This window comes from Lepeophtheirus salmonis, chromosome 4 (genome assembly GCF_016086655.4).
Source record: "Lepeophtheirus salmonis chromosome 4, UVic_Lsal_1.4, whole genome shotgun sequence".
NCBI lineage: Eukaryota > Metazoa > Arthropoda > Copepoda > Siphonostomatoida > Caligidae > Lepeophtheirus > Lepeophtheirus salmonis.
The window spans coordinates 22,793,875-22,813,997 of record NC_052134.2 but is presented as its reverse complement, the minus strand read 5'-3'; the positions used below and the strand labels follow the sequence as shown (position 1 = coordinate 22,813,997).

General features: G+C 33.5%; 4 protein-coding genes and 1 pseudogene across 7 annotated transcripts in view; 1 reads left to right on the top strand and 4 right to left on the bottom strand.

The window, feature by feature from the left end:
• Positions 1–269: 269 nt before the first annotated feature.
• On the bottom strand, positions 270–2,009 carry LOC121115648 (SWI/SNF-related matrix-associated actin-dependent regulator of chromatin subfamily D member 1). The gene has a single exon (XM_040709738.2). It carries the CDS (start codon positions 1,720–1,722, stop codon positions 355–357), a length of 1,368 nt encoding a protein of 455 aa, XP_040565672.1. The 5' UTR covers positions 1,723–2,009; the 3' UTR covers positions 270–354.
• Positions 2,010–4,342: 2,333 nt separating this feature from the next.
• Positions 4,343–4,819, bottom strand: LOC139905172 (lysine--tRNA ligase pseudogene; annotated as a pseudogene).
• LOC121115650 (lysine--tRNA ligase) lies at positions 4,343–7,732 on the bottom strand. The gene is made up of 4 exons (XM_071887732.1): positions 7,360–7,732; positions 7,221–7,299; positions 5,441–5,936; positions 4,343–5,379 (listed from the first exon to the last, which is right to left on the bottom strand). Exons 1-4 carry the CDS (start codon positions 7,542–7,544, stop codon positions 4,904–4,906), a joined length of 1,236 nt encoding a protein of 411 aa, XP_071743833.1. The 5' UTR covers positions 7,545–7,732; the 3' UTR covers positions 4,343–4,903.
• Positions 7,733–8,830: 1,098 nt separating this feature from the next.
• Positions 8,831–10,123, top strand: MED4 (mediator complex subunit 4). Of its 2 annotated transcripts, none has more exons than XM_040709742.2 (3): positions 8,831–9,051; positions 9,130–9,358; positions 9,450–10,123. In XM_040709742.2, the coding sequence occupies exons 1-3, from the start codon at positions 8,993–8,995 to the stop codon at positions 10,017–10,019; spliced, it is 858 nt and encodes a 285-aa protein (XP_040565676.1). In that variant the 5' UTR covers positions 8,831–8,992; the 3' UTR covers positions 10,020–10,123. The 2 variants fall into 2 exon arrangements, with proteins under 2 accessions (XP_040565676.1, XP_040565677.1); XM_040709743.2 differs by having other exon boundaries at positions 8,865–9,051; positions 9,130–9,292.
• Positions 10,124–17,386: 7,263 nt separating this feature from the next.
• Positions 17,387–20,123, bottom strand: part of LOC121115652 (glutamate receptor ionotropic, kainate 4) — a 33,884-nt gene continuing 31,147 nt past the window's right edge. For 2 of the 3 annotated variants that reach the window (XM_071887731.1, XM_040709745.2), the window contains 3 exons: positions 19,320–19,881; positions 18,163–18,354; positions 17,636–18,093 (listed from right to left, as the gene is read on the bottom strand). In XM_071887731.1, the coding sequence (XP_071743832.1) occupies positions 18,323–18,354; positions 19,320–19,881 (594 nt within the window). In that variant the 3' untranslated portion in view covers positions 17,636–18,093; positions 18,163–18,322. Of the gene's footprint in view, positions 18,094–18,162; positions 18,355–19,319; positions 19,882–20,123 lie in introns of all 3 variants that reach the window. The other variant, XM_040709744.2, reaches the window with a different exon arrangement.

Genomic DNA, 20,123 nt, shown 5'->3' with positions numbered 1-20,123 from the left:
ATGTCAAGTATATAGTAGGGAAGACCGGGTAGAGTTGCAAAACTTTTTGCTCTTGGCCTTATCACTCGGAGCTGGTTTGACTTAAAGTGACTTAATTAGTTTCACTCAGACGCAATAGAATTTAACACAAAATTCCTAAATTTGTCTGTTATTGATTAATCTATTTATAAATTGTTCTAGTCAGCAGTGTTTCTACAAAGTTGCTTATGAATCTGATTCGTCAAATGTTGCAAGTGACGGCTGCAACAAATAAATTAGACAAAATACTATTAATTTTTATATATGTAAAATTTCTACATATTATTTATTTTATATAAAAAGTAAACTTTAACATGGACAAAAATCATATTTTAACTAAATATCAAAGAATCCCTCGGAAATCCCGAGTTCGGCTCCTCTTTTTTTGACTTGGTTATAAAAATAGCGACAGACAGCTTCTTGGGCCCAAGCCTGATAATAAAAATCCGTTTTTCTTTGCTCGTAATCCTTTGTATCTGTGATGGCCTTCACATTTCGTGATTGAGACGTAATCCATTTACTAATGAATAATTGTGGATTATTAGCGAATCTCAGATAAAATTCTCGACTTGTCTTCAATGAAACAATAGAGTTAACAGTTTCATGTATTTTACTATTTAATGAGAGTATTTCTTGCTGTGACGAAGTACTTAAAAGAAAACTGTTCATTTGTGTCTTCAATGTGTCATCTAATTCTACATCAATATCGAAGCAAGCCGTTTTCTTTTGATCAGAATGCCTGAAATCTTCTACAGATATTACATGATTGATGACAATTGGATCCGGAGGATATAGCAAAGGATTTAATCTTTGAGGTAATTCAGCAAATTTCATCTTGTCCGTTTGAAATATCTGCTTGAGAAATGAGTTACAGCATATGTACTCCCTTTCATGGGGATCCTGCAGATTATGAGATTTAATGTACTGCCATAAGGCAGAAACAATGACGGGTCGGGTTTGAGTGTGTAAACCTAGTAGTCGTGCAAGGCGGGGATCTACTTTATATTGCAAAGGTTGATGGTCAAGTATAAGAATTATGGTACAGCGAACGTTTTTATCTCCAGGCCTTTTGACCTGGAATCCATCAGTCTCTTGTGTTGAAGGTGATCTGTGCCACTCTACCAAGTAATTATCAGGACCATACATTTCCTTATCCAATTCAATCACTAAAGATTTAATAAAAGAAGAGAACTTTTTCTTATTTCTTGAGAAGTCTGAAGGAAGTTTCTCATCTGTCAAGAGCCTTCCTTCCACTCGAAGTTCCCAGGATCCTCCTGAAGATGTCCCATCCTCTTCTTCTTTCCCAGGAAGGAAAATGCTAGAAAGGAAGATCCGAAGTTTCCGTTTTTGTTTCACGGGTCTCTTGAGAGCTTCTTGAATGTCCAATCGTTTCCTCATAATGGTGGAGTCCAATTTCTTTTCAAATATGACAAGGTCCATGTAGGCTTCAGAGTCCACAACTCCCTCCAGTCCTTTCTCACCCTTCACTCCCACAACTCGCTCACTTCCCCGTTTCTTCTTCTTGGAGCTGGAGCTTGTGGTCGAGGCGGAGGGTGCGGAGGGGGCGGAGGGGGCGGAGGGAGAAGTCCAAGAACTCCCCTTCCCGGAAATAGGCCCTCCAGAAGACGGAATCATCCGTTTCATGGAAACACCCGCTCCTTCTTCCAACGACAAGACAGGAGCTGAACCGTACACCTCGGACATGGATCCACTCCTGGATTAGGATAATAAACAAGGGTCAAGAGTCAAGAAGTCAATACGCTACAGTTTTACACTTGAGTCTCTTCACAACCAAATATTCAATTAATACAAAATAATACTTCTTTATAGCAGTCAATTAAGATGCACATTATTAATTATAATAGATGGATGAAATTCACTCTCACAAGTCACAACCCTCTCCAGGACCCTGTCCTGGGCAAAACTTTTAGTTTTATCTTTTAAAAACCAAGTGGCGAAAAGCGCTTGTTAGCTCAAAAATATTCCTTGTCTTAGTAGCATCTCATTTTCAAGCAAGATGTCGCTTTTACTCGTATAATAGATGACGTCATTATATCATTTCCCCTTCATGACGTATACAACTTCTTTATTCCTCCACAGAACTCAAGGTGACAGAACTCATCTTATTAATTTAATTAATCAAAACGGTTCACTCGCTTAGTTTCTGATGTTGTAATATTCAAATGATTATTTTATATTTAAATAAATTATTCAACGCCGCTAGCGTATTAAAGAGCTATCGCGTAGTCAACTAACTTTTGAGTAAACAATGATCACCAGGTCTACAATCGCTACTTGGTTGTTATAAATTGGAATTTGTAGGGAAGACCAAGGGCAGATTGTTGACACATAATTGATATTAAAATAAATGTAACCACTGGTTATAAACCAGCAAAAGTAACAATGAATATGGAGAATATTCATATTTTTTTCCCCACTAATTATATTCCATTAAACAAATAAATTATTCTGATTAATTAACACAGTTGGAACAATTATTTTCTTTTACCCTGACAACGTACCCGCAGCCAGACCCAAAATATAGGTGGGTCACCATGGGAACATCAATAACACTTTAATTAGCTTCGATCATTGTTCAAATCTTACGATGTAAAAAGAATAATCTATGGACATATAAATGGTTATTGAAATTTGAAGGCTTGTAAGCGTTCCGCTATTATTTTTTTCTTCGTTCAGCCATTATTTTCGTTCCGTAATAAAAATAATTCGGTGAATATTAGCGTTCAAATGAGCTACAACAGACAAAAATTGGTTCATTGATTGTCGAGATGGAGGCCAAAAGATAAGGTATAGCCAATTTGATTCGCGCCTAGTACTAATGGAACAGAACGCTAAAATCTCATTTTTAACGTCCAGTGTTCAAAAAAAAAAAAAATCATTCCGTTCATTGAACACATGTTCCATCAAACGCTGTTCAATTTTGGGTTCCGTTCACAAGCCTGGAAATTTGAAACAAAAGAGCAAAGATACTTTTTTTAATAATCCATCCCTCAAGGTATCCCGTATTAATAAAAAGTTTGATTTTTGTAGGTGGCACCATTTTTTTTGGTTGTCTTTACAACCTATACCGGGACCTCCAGGTAATTTTTATAGATCTTAAAATATCCGGTGCAACATAAGTTGAAAATTGACAAATAAAGCAATATAAAAAAATGTATTTGTTAAATTATCAAAATTTAATAAATTCATATTTTATCTTTCAATTGGTTGATTTCTAAATAGTAAACACCCCCACTCTAAAACCAACACTAATCGCCAGTTGGACCACCTGCCCTCCTTTTTTTTTTAAATCAAATCCTTAATGAATCCTTCCAAGGGAACACAAGAATAATTGTACACTTATGTAAATGTCGCAAAAAATTCCCGATGATATAATTAAAAATAAGATTTTTTTTTAACAACACAGAATAAATAAAAAATCAAATGAAAGCTTCAGAACAGCAGATCCTAAACTTTTTATTGAGTGTAGCTCCTTAAGTACTATAATTATGTCCAAACTAAATATTATATACATTTAAAGAGGCTTAACTATTTAAAATGTTCCTCCACTGCCCTACATAACAGTTAACATTTCTGGGATATCTCGACTAAACTTATACACAAAAATTTTAATTTAATATTAAATAGTCACTCATAATTGTAGTAAATAAATAAATTATAAATTGATATTTCCTTGTTCTGTTATTCTAAATATTTATCCATTAAACTAAATCAAATAAATCCTTGAGTTTAAATAAAAAAATTTAATTAATTTTCCTCGTTGACTTAATCTGACTAGTCACCTAAGGATTAGTCCGCTCAAGAAATCCTGAGCTCGCTCAGGTTTAAACCCATTTATGAAGTTAAAAAAAGGCGATCATTCCTAAACTGTATCCTACTAAAACCGCATAAATGTGACTATATTCTAAATTATTGTGCTTAAGTATAGTTTAAATTTATATGTGTCCTTGAGTTATATGATTACTTAGGAGTGTAATAAAAATAAATAAGATCAGGTTGTATGCTATCTTCCAAAAAGTTTACTTTTTCAACTTTTTTTTCAGAAAAATTTAATTTTTGTCCAAAAAATGTAAATTTTTGGAATTTGTTTCCAAAAACCAAGCCCCCCCCCCCCATCAATATAATCTTATGGACACATAATACTAATTTGTGGCACTCCCAAAATTATTGAGCTATCGATCAAAAATTGATGGAATAAGAGGCTTTAAATCTCGAAATTTTGGAAATAAGATAGTATGAGAGAACGTCATCTCTTAAACAATTTATGAACATTAACCTTCAATCAAAGACGACTAGTATAACATTTAAACATAAATATATATATTTGCTACAGCGAAATGCAGCCCTTTATGAATATATAAAAGCCTTTCATCATATTCAAAAGCAACAACTCAATGGTATAATTTTAAGATTTTTTAGCCTCTTGTTCTTGAGGAGCTTCAGATGATTTGTTATCATCGGGTTTCATAGCGGGGAAGAAGAGAACTTCTTTGATGTTGTTAGAATCTGTCAAAAACATGGCTAACCGATCGATTCCCATACCCCAACCTGCAGTAGGAGGTAATCCGTATTCTAATGCAGTGCAAAAGTTTTCATCCAAAAACATGGCTTCATCATCTCCAGATGACTTATCCTTAGCTTGTTGCTCAAAACGTTCTCTTTGAACGAAGGGATCATTCAACTCAGTATAGGCATTGCAGATTTCTTTCTTGCAACAGAACAATTCAAAACGTTCAGTCAATCCTTTTTCAGTGCGATGCCATTTAGCCAATGGAGACATGATCTAATTATTAAAATGAATATATAATATAATATTTGTGAACATGAAAAATATGTTTAAACACAAACCAGACGTTTCAGTTATTTAAGAAAAATATAAAATACTTTCCTGTGGATGTTCCGTGATAAAAGTAGGATTGATACATGTCTCTTCCAAAAACTCTCCGACTAACTTATCCAAAAGACGTGCCGCCGTCCTTGGGGAGGCACATTCAACATTGTGTGCAATACAGAGACTATCCAGTTTCATACGTGCCTCATCAGTGTGAAGTTGATCTGGAGAGGGTAGTTTAGTATTTAGAATTGCTTCCAGACTGGGAAACATGGGAACACGTTTAAATGGAGGAGTAAAATCAATTTCCCATGCATTATCTGAGTTCTCAGGGCCATCCGGATGATATTTAACCTTATATGTTCCAAATATAGAATGTACAAGGCTCGAAAGGAGATTTTCAGTAATTTCGATTAAATCGTTGTAGTCGGCATACGCCATATAGAATTCACAAGTAGTGAATTCTGGATTGTGCGTCATATCGATACTTTCATTTCTAAATTGACGGCCTTAATATGGAAAAAAATGAAATAAACTTATTGCTAATGAAAATGTATAGAATCAATTTACCGATTTCATAAACACGGTCAATACCACCGACAACAAGCATTTTGTGATACAACTCTGGAGCAACTCGCATATATAGTTGCAATTTCAAATCATTATGATGAGTAATGAAGGGCTTAGCCGTTGCTCCACCAGGGATCATATTCATCATGGGTGTTTCGATCTCCAAAAATCCCATTGAATCAAGGAATCTTCTAACGTAAGAAATAATACGTGAACGAGTATGAAACTTTTGTCGAACTTCCGAGTTGATGATAAGATCCAAGTATCGTTGACGGAATCGTGTCTCCTTGTTTTTTACACCATAATGTAAATGAGGAAGCATGTGTAGGCATGGACTGAGAAGAATTAATTTCATTGGCATGACAGAAAGTTCTCCTTTTTTTGTCTTTCCAGGTTTTCCTATTACTCCAACAATATCTCCCCGGCGTAATCGTGCAGTGTCTGTGATAAATTCTTCCTCCACTCCATAGTTTTTCAAACTAGCCATGACTTGAACCTAAAAAAATTTAAAAGTAAGTATGACCATTTAATCATTGGATGAGTTTATCGATAAATAGTTTAATAAATAACTCAATGTAAAATTCAAACATTGGTTGAAATTTCCGTGAAAGATTATATTTAGGGTTAAAAAATAATAACCAGATTCGTAATTGGTACATAAAATATCATTGGAAATAGGTATTTAAATTTATTCGAATAATTAATTAATGCTTCAACTAAGATAGTGAATATTACAAGGTAAATAACCTATGAATGAATCAGAAAATAAATGATGCAAATAAATCATATACGCAGAAAATGATTGAAGATCTATCAAAATAATTGAGGGATACTTTCTTGATCAGACAAAATACTCATTTTCCATAATTACAAATAAACGTACGCCTTTAAAATGAAGCAAGAGATATAATTTAATTAGGTAAGTAAATATTGGCTAAATTGAGGAGAGTATATTTAAAAAAATAAAATACACGTTGGTAAGAGCAAAATATGAATCCTTTTATTCATCTCTATTTTGAAATTCTAACGTATCACCGAGCAAGGAGCAATATAGTTTATCTCTGCTACTAAATAAGCCGTCTCTCAAAAGTTTCCAAATTTTTTACATTCCCTCAGCCGGAGAATTGACGTTAATTTCAATAGAACATTTTCATTGACGTCATAAATTGCATCATAATTGAAGGAGACGCCATTTTGGGGGCTAAAAATAGTTATTTTTACTACACAAAATACACAAATTTCCAATAAATCTTAATTAAACTCCATCAGATGGCTTTATGATTAAAGAAAGGTTTAACAACTCCATTGAATACTACTTGACAAATGAAAATAAAACAAAAAAACACACGGACATTTGAATTAAATCAAATTAATATTTACTAAAAATCCCTTAAATGGCAAATTTATTATTTTTTGTGGATCGATTGGGGACGAGAAAAGCAGGATAATTAGAGAAAAATATCGTATTATTTCTATTGTAATTGTTAATTTTTAAATACACTATGAAAATATGTTGATATAAAGACGGTACAACATATTTTTAATAGATTTTAGTGTCTGATGCATAATACAGCTTGGCAATTGAGGGTCTTTCTATTTATTGGTCCCGTTTTGACACAAAACATTTAATTATTTTCCTTAATATTAATGAAAAAGGGTTTTTATTGCTAACAAACTTGGTTATTTAGATCCCCAAATTGGTCCACATAACGTGAAAACGCTCTATTTAGCCAATATTTACACCCCAAATATAATAAGCTCAGTAAATAAGCTGGATCACCTTTACACCCTCTCCACGGACATCATAAAATATCAGTTTCGCCCCGGATTCTCGAATGGCATGAATGCGACCCGCAACACTAGGAGTATAAAACAAGTTAGTAACTGAAAATGTATGTATGAGAAAAAGAGAGAATTACCGAACTTCAACATCATCCAAACGTGTTCCCTCAGTTAAATCCGAATATTTTTCGATATAATCCGACAAAGAAATGGAGACGTCAAACTTATGAGGATAGGGTTTTTCCCCATTGGATTTCATCGTTTGAATTGCATTGGAACGGAGCTTCAAGTATTCGTTTGGACTAATATCTTCCGCTGCCATCCTTAAATAGGTACAAGAGGGAATTGACTAAAGATCTATTAATACGATAACTAAGTCAGAAACGTTTGCAACCTAACTAAGAAGAGCAAGAGGTACGATAAGCGGTGAGACTGTATAAATAAATAAATAAAGTATATTATAACTAATAAGAAATGTGGATGGGTTCACTTCCTAGGTGGCGGCATAACGAAAAATACACCATGACGTCATCGTGCTATGATGCAATTTCCGTTTTTATTAATATTTATTATTTCATGTAAATACAATTCAAATAATTAATAACAATAATAAGTAATAAGTACGTACCGAGAGTATAAATAATTTAAAAGAACAAACCTAAGGTATTATATTTAGCAGTTTCGCGTTATGTTAGGAGTGTTGATGTGGGCCATTTTGGAGGCTTAAAGAATTATCAGTAATTATAGAAAAAAAACACTTTTTTCCTTAATATTATAGAAAATAGTGAACTATTGGATGTGCAAACGGTACCAACAAAAAAAAGGACTTATGCCTTACTGTCTATCAAAAAAATATTGTTATAAAGCCTATTTTTGTTAATATATCAGATACTACAATGTATTAGAAATATATACTTAAATATTTATACAACCTTCTTTCTATATTGTAGATAAAATTAACCTATGAAAAAAAAAGATATTTTTATATAATTATCCTCCTTTCAAAAAAAAATTGTACAAATCTAGCTATTTGTAGTATATATTACTTTGATAAAATTCAAAAATCACTGTTTTTTACTGGTATCAAGTAGTATTTAATGCAAGTGTTATGGCTTTATTATTCTTAAAGCCATTTAATAGAATTTAATCATGATTTATTGGTAAATTTGTGCATTTTACTTAGTAAAAATATCAACTTTGAGCCTCCAAGATGATGTTTACTTGAATTATGATGCAATTTATTACATACATGAAAACGCTTAAATTTTACAATGCTTTACTTATTGGCCATGGACGGTGCAATTAAAAAATTTATCTAATTTAAGTTTGAAATGAAGAAAATTAGACTAATTAATATTTTTCGATGAATGAATAACGAGACTTTTCATGATGTTAAATTAAAGTAAATTAAGATATAATACGATTTATCCAATATATCTAAGAAACGATGGTTTTTTTACACAATAATTTGTATTATATTAAACAATTATGATGTAAATTTATGGATGTATATGTTATATGATCTGTTCGAGAAAAATGGACAATTGCAACCGTACCGTGTGGCAACTGTTCCCGTCTCCCCTACTTCAAACAAAAACATGTTATGATGCGTTTGTTTATGTTTGGGAACAACAGCTGCAGCTCTACATCTTTATTTACATTAACTTTACTATTTAACAGCAGCTTGTCGATGGATTTTTCATTTTACGAATTTTGAAGGTTTACTCTTAATTAATGATCAATATTAAATAATTGGACGTAATTTATAAAATGACATCTACGCGGGATAAACTTATCGGTCTTATCGATGACATGGAGCTCCTTGCAGGGTAATTAAAATAATTTCTCAGTAATTAAAATGTAAAAGATTCAATAATTTATTAAACCTCAAAATTGTTTATTATTAGGGAAATGATTTCGAATCTCATTGGTGGTGGGAAACCCAAGCGCCTTGAAAACGAACAAATAATTAATTTACTTAAAGATAAACAAAAGAATCTGAATGAAACGATTGAACTAGCTGAGGAACAAGCAGAAATTGAGAAAGGGATTTCTGTTGTCAATGATCAAGTAAAGACTCATGATGGATATATTCGTCAATTACAAAAACATCTTAAGGATGCAGAAACTGTCTTAGTAATTTCATGTTTTATTTATTTTATGATAAGGTTCTGAATATCATTGTTTTCCGAAACTTAATTCGAATTTTACTTCTTATAATTCTTAGTCTACTGCAATTTATCAAAGTCGTCAGAAACTTGAAGCAATCAATAAGGCGAATCAAAATCCTGTACAATCTGAGGATCTCATTAAATATGCACATCGTATCAGTGCTTCTAATGCAGTTAGTGCTCCTCTAAATTGGCTCCAAGGAGATCCTCGTCGCCCCTATCCAACAGATATGGAAATGCGTATTGGCTGTCTAGCTCGCCCTGATATGCCTCCTATGACACCAAATAGAGGATCTGACTTCCATCATCTTCAGTCATCTCCTAGTTCTCATCCTCATACACCTCAACACCATTCAGTTACTCCACAACATCAACATATCGGAGGTGGAAGTGCTCCTGGAACGCCAATGAGTGGCATGTTGAATTCTCCTAAAATGGTTCCTCCTGGGCCTCATTCCATGGGTGGAGCACCTGGATTCTCTTGGCAAGGAGGGGAAATGACTCTCAATATGAGGGATGGTACTTCAATGCATGTAGAAACTAGGGGATCTCATGATCGTGGTGGAGATGATGTTGAAGCAATGAGCACAGACTCATCTTCTTCATCGTCTACTGACTCTAATTAAAATAATTAGGTTTATTTATGTATTATTAAATTATGGCACTTTTTACCTCTTGTTTCATAAGTTTTGACTTGATTAAATATAACTATATTCTTTATTAAAATAAATTGGATTTTTCTAATTTTAATTTTGCATAATGTATCTCACGAGTATTATAACTTTGTTATTCCTCAAATTGATATAAGTTCTTAATAATATAACTGGATCTTTCAGCTGCATACGTCCCTAATTTCCCCACCCCCCATAGACCCATGACACTTGTCAATGATTGATTTCAACTTTTGGAAAAAAAAACTCAAATATCTGTTCATATTTTTTACCATAAAGCAAAAATTTCTTAATTTTTTTTTGGATGGGGGAAGATACAGTCCCTCAAGCTATCCCCTGCATTAGTAGAGATGGTTAGATGACTTTTCTTGTAAGAGTGCGAGGAGAAGGCAGGAGCAAGACATGCAGTACAGCTAGCCGAATTAAGACACTTATTAATTTCAGCTACCTGAGGGAGAAAATGAATTACTCCTATAAAGTGGAGAACTTTCAAAAATTAGAATAACATTAGTTCAGTGAAAATTTTATAATTATATTTATTTTATTTTGCATTTTAAATCTATTTTCACCAGAGATAGGCGGGAATTCTTGTAGAGGAAGATGTTAACACATCATGACTTATTAAATAATCAAAAAACAGGAAGAAAGGGTGCAGGCATCAACTGTTTTTTCTTTTCTAATCGCTATACTTATTTTTTTTTCTTTTTAGACAGATCCCCTGTTAATCCATTAGGGAAGAGACTCAAAAATTATCTACACATATCAACACCTTATTATATTGAAATAATTTTTTAAATAAAAAGATTGATTTAATTAAACGTCTCAAAATGTGGAGGGACTATAGTTTAAAATAACAGGCCTATTGAAAAAAAAGAAGATCTATACGTCTAAAAATGTGTATGAATATTCCTTGACTATTCTTAGGTAACATAAAAATAAACAGATTGCGACAGGGAAATTTTCCGCGTCATTTTTTGTTTTTTTGTTGTTGCGCTAGATAAGGTTTGAAATGCCATCTCAAGCAATGTTCCAAGACATGTGTTGTTTTTCTTGTGTATTATTTTGATTTTATCAAAACTGGAGAAAAAATGAGTGAACAGGAATCAAAAAGGCTTTCGGATTTTCACGACGCGTATGTTGATCCAAAAATAATTTCAAACATTGTCGGCGTAACTATGAGGACAGTCCGGAACATCAGCGGGGCCAAGGAGAATGGGAAAGGAGTCAAGAGGAAGGAGGGAAGTGAGATAAATGGTTTGAAGCGAGATGAAACAATTCTGAAGTCCCTGGAGACCAAGATCAAGGAAGATAAAACAGCATCATTACGCCGCTTGGCTAACAAGTTCAACGTGAACGAGATCACCATCAGAAGGGCAGTTAATGATGACCTTGGCCTTAAGAGCTTAGTCAGGACTCCAAGACATCTCCTCACCTACAGGATGAAGGCCTAAAGGCTTGAGAGATGCAAAAAAGTCCTTAATTACTTTAAAAGTCATCCGTCGACTGTGAAGATCTTCTCAGACAAGAAGATCTTCACATTCGACCAGGTTTTGAACTACAGAAACAACAGATTTACAGTAATATCGCCTGAGGAAGTCCTGGGCACCTTCAGGACATAACATCCAGCCTAAACAATGTGCTGTGGAGTTGTGGCGTCTGATGGGATGAAAATGGATCCTTTCTTCTTCAAGCCCAATGAGAAAATTGGGATGATGCCTAATATAAGGTCATAAGGTGGAAAATCTTAACCTAGCTAAAGACTAACTATCCTGAGAACAACTAAATAAAAATTGATCTGTATATCTCAAATTTGGAGCACATATTCCTTGACTACTCTTTAATAAAATTTAAAAAAATAAAGTATTCTCAGGTGTTGAGGTGTATCATATTTTGTAATTAAATCCTGTGAATAAAGCTACAAATATCAATTTTTAAAGTACTTCCTATATTTTAAGAAGAAAAAATTATCTTAATCAACATATAAGAATTATTCATTGACAAATTAATGTTGAAACGAGATTGAATACTCCATTGGTACTAGTTGCTTTACGTAAATGGGGAGTTTGATGTTCTAACAACAATTTGTCGACACTTGACTTTAAATTAGTCAGGTTTAACTTTAATTTTATAATAAAATTTCAATTTCCGTGTATGAGTTGATGGTCAAAACATCACCAGACCTGGATATTTGCCAACGACAATTAGAGAAACTAGGTCAATTCACACCTTCCCATTTTCTGCCTTATCAAATCAATTTTACAAGGAAAGGCTACCATGTAGAACATCACAAATAAAATAGACATTTAAAGGATTTTATTAAACATTATTAATATTTATACACACATATTCAAAATATTAGTTTATTATTGGAATGATGTACCAAATAATATGCAGTTTCCGTAATTTCGTGAATTGGGTAAATATGTAGACCCCCAATAGTACATGAAAAATATAAAAATATTAGCCGCTAAGTGGTGTCAAAGTCTGTAACTTAACTTGTTAATAAACAAATGGGGCATGCTCAGAAGAATTTTCATAGCGCCCTCTATGTGAGTAACATACACATATATTTATGATTTTGTTTTAAATAATATTATCATTCAGGGAATTGTATTATTTTTTCACATGACGCCGCACCTCTCTGACGCTTTGATTACAAGGTAAAATAAGAAAATAACGCTCATGGTCCATATTGTAGAAACACAGATTTTTATTTTGCTAGTATTGACCCTTAGAGCCCTAGGGGTCAATAGAAACCACTTTGAGAACCTAGTGGTGTATAATTAGAGATTTTTTTGTCTTATGGAGTACATAATTCCAAAATCATAGCACAAAATTGATTTCAAAAGGTATGTAGCTTGCAGAGGTGAATACTCCGATAATCAATAATTATCGGACAAGAAAAATTTAAGCAAATTGATAAATTAGATGATTAGTGATTAGCTAAATACCAAAATTGTAAGCATACTAATCGATAACTTTCATTTGTTCAACTCTCAATTCTTTGAATTAGTGATGTCCAAATGAATAATCTCTTTTATACTATCAAACATAATTTCAAAACTGGCGATCATTGAATTAGAGTCGGGTATTCTATGTACCGACTCCGTAGCCCTGGTACCAAGGTTCTGATTCCATAGTACCATAATTCTGACTCCTGCCTTGTCCTCATTCCCTTTTCCCCTCACAAAATGATGGTAACTTTATTGACTACGGACATTGCCCCTGTACTACCCGTAGTATTACATATATCTTATCTTTTAAAGTATAATTATGTAAAAGTACTCTTACAAATCTTATAAGACAAAAGTTTGTTTGGTACTCCCTAATCCTTACACAATTGTACTTTAATACTTTTTCCTCTTCATATCTATTTAAAAAATAAATATAGGTTCACGAAAAATTCTAATGTAATCAGTTAAATAAAAGTTTCCACATTTGAGTGACTCTTGCACGAAAATAATTTGATAAGTACTCAAATAAAGCAAATTTATACCATAAGGTAGCCACATTTTATTAATTTAATAAGATATTACATTTTATTAATTTAATAAAATATTGCATTTTTATACATTTAGCATTAGAAATAAGGGTTAGCGGGCTGTTCCAGATTGATTAAAGTTAGCGAATTGGTGAAATGAGAAAATAAGCGAAACATTGGGATGCTTTTCAAAATTGTGCCATATTTTAAATACTTTAATACATAAAATATCTGTCTGATAGGTTCTGTTATTATATTTTTTTTTTACCCCGAAATATATGTAAACAAAATAATTTAATTTTCATATTTGCCCTGGAACATATAATTTTTGCAAAAAATAGAAAAATCCCAAAGGGAACAGATAATAAACTCTATTAAAAGCTGGGCACACTTCCAACTCAATACGGAATATTGTTTCCAGCTACAAAAAACTATTGGAGGATGGAATTGAGTCTGATAGGAGGTCAGGGAGTGGAACTAACAAAATCATGTATGCATATTCCCTATTCCTGATGGGGTAAAAATAAATCAAAATGTTCATTTAGACTTTTTGAAGACAAAAGGATTGAAACAGTTTTTCCTCGTTAAGAAGTTTGCTTCACTCAGGATTCAGCTCCAGTTCATGTGTCCCAATCAGTTCAAAACTGGTTTTAAAAAATTCAGCATTCTTGGGACAAGTCTATGTGGTCTCCCTCTTCAGCTCATTTAAATCCCCTGGACTTTAACATTTAGAGAATGTTAGAGAGGGAGGTCAATGCTTATCCTGCAAGAGATAAGCATTGACCTCATGGTAATCCTTAAGAAGAAATGGAACCAAATTTCAGATGATATAGTATGTGCCCCTTGTAATGCGGTTTGGAAGAGATTGGTTGCTGTAAGAAGGCCCATGGTGGCCAACTCGAATATATTCATATTTGAAATATTTGTAATAGCTAATTTAAATGTTTCAAAAGATTTCAATAAACTTAGGCTTATAGTTTTTGATTTCGAGCCAATTATTTAAGGAAGAATTTTAAAAAACAAACCTGTAGGGTATTTTGCAGACATAATAAATTGTACGAAAATTAAAGGGGACTCAAAATTGATATTTTTACAACATTAAATGAACTAATTTACATTAAATCCTGATGTAAATTCATCAAATGACTTCAACAATAAAACAAACTTAGCACCTGCATTGAATACTACTTAAAAGCAAATGATAAACTATTATATTTGAATTACATCAAAGTAATAAGTACAACAAATCGCTAGATCTGTACTCTTTTTTATAGAAATAGATTAGAAATCAAGAAAATGAGGACCATTTCAGAAAAAAATTTATTCTCTTCATTGTAATATTTATTTTTATCTCCATTTTTATAGCTTGTATAACGATGGAAAAACATATTTTTAATACATTTTTGGGTCAAATATCGGGTGGTCCCTTGAAGTCTGAACACTTACTATTTAATTCAATAATTAATGAAGATTGAGTGAAATTAATTCATGTTTCGATGTATTGAAGCATAACAATTAGTTACAAAACAAACCTGAGCAATCTAGCTTACGTACAAATCGATAAAATGACAGTTGAACTTGATCGATGAATTTCCATTCGCACACTCAAAGCAGTTGAATGTCTCAAGGACCACCTTCTATAACGTCAGCAAGTCCATAATGTTTGAGGGGAAGACGGGCTCTGTAAAAAAAAACGAAACTAGACACGGAGGAGTTAATGAAAACAACACAGGACAATCCCGTCAAGTCCATGTGAGCCCATGTAAGATATCTTGGTGGGAGGGGGGATGGAAGTGAAGGAGTGAGTCTCCCCCCCTATTGAAAAGAGAAGTATAATGGCCGACTACATTCGGAACATATTCTTCCCTGTGTTTTAGATTGAATAGGTTTTTTTCCTTCATCGCTCTTTCTATAGAGTCCTTTAGTACATTTGAATAAAGTTTATTTTTTTTAATATCAGCTTCCTATTATTTTATGATTTTATAGGATGACCTTTTTCTGCTATATAAATATTTTAAATAATACTAAAGGAGAGATAATATAAAAATTGCTAAAATTTTGAACATCAGGGATACTTGATTTACTTTGTAAAACTTATAAAAAAACTTCCATAAAAGCTTCCATAATTCTATATTGTAGATCCATTTACATAGAATTTAAATTTTTAAATTAATATTCTTAATTTAAATTCTTCAATTTCTTTCTTGAAAGTTGGAAATAGGATATGTTACACGACGAGAAATCAAAAAATAATGATTATCACTTTGCCCGTGGCGGTAGATTATAGGTAAATTGACCATTGCCAACGCCCAAGAAAATTAATTGATTAAATTTTAGCGGACAACGAAAAATTAGGGGATGCCCGGATCTATTAGCTTGTTAACTACAGGGTGCGTGGACAAAATCTGCCACATTTTAAAGACGACATTACTCCGTCAGCTGATGTCTGATCCATCTGTTTTTGGTGTTAAAATTTTTTCGGGGCATAGGGCTTAGTTATTGTTTGCCACTTGTAGTGATATCATCATTTTAAGTGCCCAAAAAAGGTAATTATGTTCAATGAGAGAGATCGTAGGTACGCTGCTATTCAGATTATGCTCAGTGATCACATGAAATTAAGCAATGCTGACATCTCTAGCCTTCTACCAATGCCAGTTAGAACGGCCAGAAGTCTCAGGAAGCACCTGGAGGAGTCAACGTTGTTGACAGGAAGAAGAAGGAGGAGAAGAGCACCAGGATTGTCCGGGACGTCACCTTCATCAACAAGGTCAGGGACATCATCGACGAGGACATCCAGTGTTCCATGAGAGCCATGGCAAGTCTGTTGTTAGCGACAGGCCGTGGATGTGGCAGCAGGACTTGGCTCCAGCCCACAAAGCTAAGCGGACGGAATAATGGCTGAAAAGCAATGCTTTTGCGTTCGCACCCTTCTCCTCTTGGCCTCCTTCATCACCGGATTTGAACCCGTTGGACTACTTTTTCTGGCCTTACGTGGAGAACATGACCAACCGCTCCTCTCATAACACCAAGCAGCCTCTCATCGCCTGCATCAAGGAGAAATTCAGGGAGATAGAAGCAGTGCAGATCCGAAATACCTTTTCTCAGTTTCGTAGTCGCATTGAGCAGTTTTTGGCCGCAGACGGCTGCTACATTGAATATATAGCTGCTCTATATCCTAATAAAGATATTGGTTTTTATTTTATTAATAAATATTATAAAATAAGCTTGTAGTTGTTGTTTTTTGAAGTGACAAATTTTGTCCACGCACCCTGGATAGAATCTGCTTCAGATGCTGTCTTTTGCGAGGTCAAATTATGTTCTTTAATGATCTCTATAGCTATAGATTATAGGTTTACATTAAATTTTTTCAAGCAACAAATGGAAGTGTTCTATGATAAAAGTCAATTTTGCACTTTAACTCGCATCTAAAATAGCCACAAAAGTTGGCCCCTCGATAGTGGTGGACTTGAGGAATTAGCCCCTCTGCTCACGCTAGCTCCACTACTTCAAATTATAGTCAGATTGCGACCTCCTCTTCAAAATGACTGAAGGTGTACATGTAACTTAATTATTTTAGAAGCTTCGAAGGTAAGTGTCTGATTTCATAACCAGATTTGGGAGGAGAGTTAAATGACAAAAACTATCCAATTCATTATTTTTAGTGTGTCTTGCAGCCTTTTCTTCAAAAAGAGAAATGATTAAGGGCCAAAGTGAGTGAGTAAGATGCCAATTGTTGCCAACTGAGGAACTATTCTTCATTTGATCAAGTAAATCATTCAAGTCGTTACCTTTATTGTATCACGTAATCATTTGTCTGAAATTCTTCACAACTATGGAAATATTTTTCATTATTTATTTATAACTTAATAAAACTAATTCAAATTCAACCAATAAAAGTTTAAAACACTGATAAAAGGAAAATAAACAGAAAAATTGACAGCTGATAAATCAAATAGAGTGAAGCTGTTTATGTTATTGAATCGGGAATCGTTCACAACTTAGCAATAACTAATTCAAGATCAACCAGTCATGGTTCAGAACACTAATAGAAGGAAAAACTAGAAGTAAAATATCGATAGGTAACAAAACATTACGTTGTGCATTCTTATTTTATTAGGATGATGTCATAAATATATATATATATTCTAATTTGTGATTGATTCAAATGTTTCGATCTTGACTATCAAAACAAAGAAAAAATAATATTTAATAGTGAACCTATATCTGAGTGTAATACAATTTCGATTAATACTACACATATATATAAGTAATAATATTATTATTTTATCTAACTAATGATCTTTGCTGGATGTTCCAGAGATTTTTCTTGAATAGTATTTCCATAATGAATATAATAGAGTCCATACAAAGTGCCAGAATTGAAAGATAGAATAAACCTTGAAGATCTACAATGGTGAGCGGTGCAGTTACTACTTCAAAATCCCGTTTTTTGACTTGTTTCTCATTATTAAAGTCATCTTTCATTTTATACCATGTGCGTTTAATCCAATGATTCACGAGACCAGCCTCTTTAGTATTTTGCAAAAACTGAAATAGGTATTCAATGTGTTAACAGTATAATAAATTAATCATGAATAGAAAACTAGTTATACATACTTTATCAAAGGTTTCTCGCCATCTATTATGTGGATAAAAAGCCCATCCACAATAGTTATTCATAAGAATTGGAGTTGGAGCCTTATGCACCAGAGGATTACCTCCCGATGTTGAGTATCGGACAAAAATAATTGGCTCAAGACCAGACTTCCAATCAATTTTAATCATTTTTTCTTCCATGACTGGATTTAACTAAAGAATGGACAAAGGTAGATAAATGTAAAAGTCTAAATAGATAATGAGCATCTTATCTAGTGGTACACATTTTATTATTTTCAATCCGGAATAAAATTGATGGAAAATCACGGATTAGGCCAACAAGACATCTCATCTCTGAACAGAGCAAGCTCAGACGGTTGGAAAGAGTAAAGCAGATTCTAAATTTTCTCAAGGACAATAAAAATTAGCACAAAGGTTTGCTCTTATCTGATGAAAAAAATGTCACCATTGAATATGCATAACAGCCACTACATCACAGCCGAACATCCAATTAATGTCTCAGCTTCAGTGGGATATGTCTTCAGAACAAGAAATGCAGTAGCCAGCACAGGTGAAGTCTGCCCTCCCATTTTTGTGGGGATAGAGAAGCAGCTCAATGCACATGCATACATAGATCTTCCGGGTACGAAAGTGCTACCTTAGGCCACAATTTCTTTTGGGGACAGCTTTGTTTTCACTAAAGACAGAGCTCCGTATCGTCACACTGCTAAGACTTAGGCCTTCTTGAGATACAACGTTCCGAACTTTTGGGGCCTCAACATGCGACCGCCCTCCTCTCCAGACTCGAACCTCTAAAACCATTCTCTCTAAGTGCGTCGACAGGAGAGGATGTGAGCTATTCCTCACAGGAATGTCTAGCCTATAGACGTATATGGATCTATATGGAGGCTGCTGCCATCAAAAAGGAATAGATCAAACTCGAATTTGAGTACATAGTTGAGGTCTACAAGGGATTTAGGACTTATATTGAGATTATTATTAGAGCTGAGGACTCATATATTGAATAAAGTTGTGCTGAGCAGTATTTTAAGATTATTTTGTTAAATAAATGTCCTCACAAAACCTTTCGTTTAAATTTTACTCTTGAAAAATTGAAAAAAATAAAATGTGCAGCACTAGATAAGATTAAGCTTTGTATATGTACAAAAATAACTCACATCGATAACTGGAATATATTTCATAACCCTTTTTTTCTTCCCAAAGCCTCTTAAGGTAAGGATCTGTAGTCTCTGCCATGATCCTCTCTTCATCTTCTCCATATAGCACCATTCCCCAAGGAAGACCACTATCGACGACTCCCTTCACAGTTTCTATGGGAGAAGTGTAACGAGGATTCGTTAGAAATGCTTTGAGTTCTCCTCCGTAAGCAGAAAGCAAAATAAAACTATAATAGAGCCACACTGCAATGACACATCGAACAGCAAACGCATTTTTGGACTTTGTATCACGAGTAATACTCTCTCCAATATATGTTCCATAGACATACCAAAAAGCATTTTTAAGTACAGCCCAATCCTTTAGTTCGAAGCCTGTAATTCTTTGTTCTAAATTTGCTATAATATAAAATGCAGCACTACAAATGAATATGAACAAGGCCATGCAGAGCCAAACAACAGGAGTAAAGGGATTTATGAGGGCTAAATACTGAGGGAATTTTTTTGCATTTGGTGCTACGATTACCAAATAGTCATCTGAGAAGTGAACGGTTCCATCAAGTGCCTGTTAACATAAAAATAATCAGGTTAATTTATTATGTGTAGTTTTATACTTATACTGGCTCAAAGTTATAGTACCACTGGAATTTTAAATGCAGGATATCGTTTTCTCGTTATTTGGGTCAATTTAATCTAAGGTAGAATTAGAAGATTTCTAAGATGTTGATATTTTACAATGCAATTTGCAGTAAATTATTTTGGTATTGTGAGATATGAAGACTCACACAACCAGTGGTGTGTCAGTCC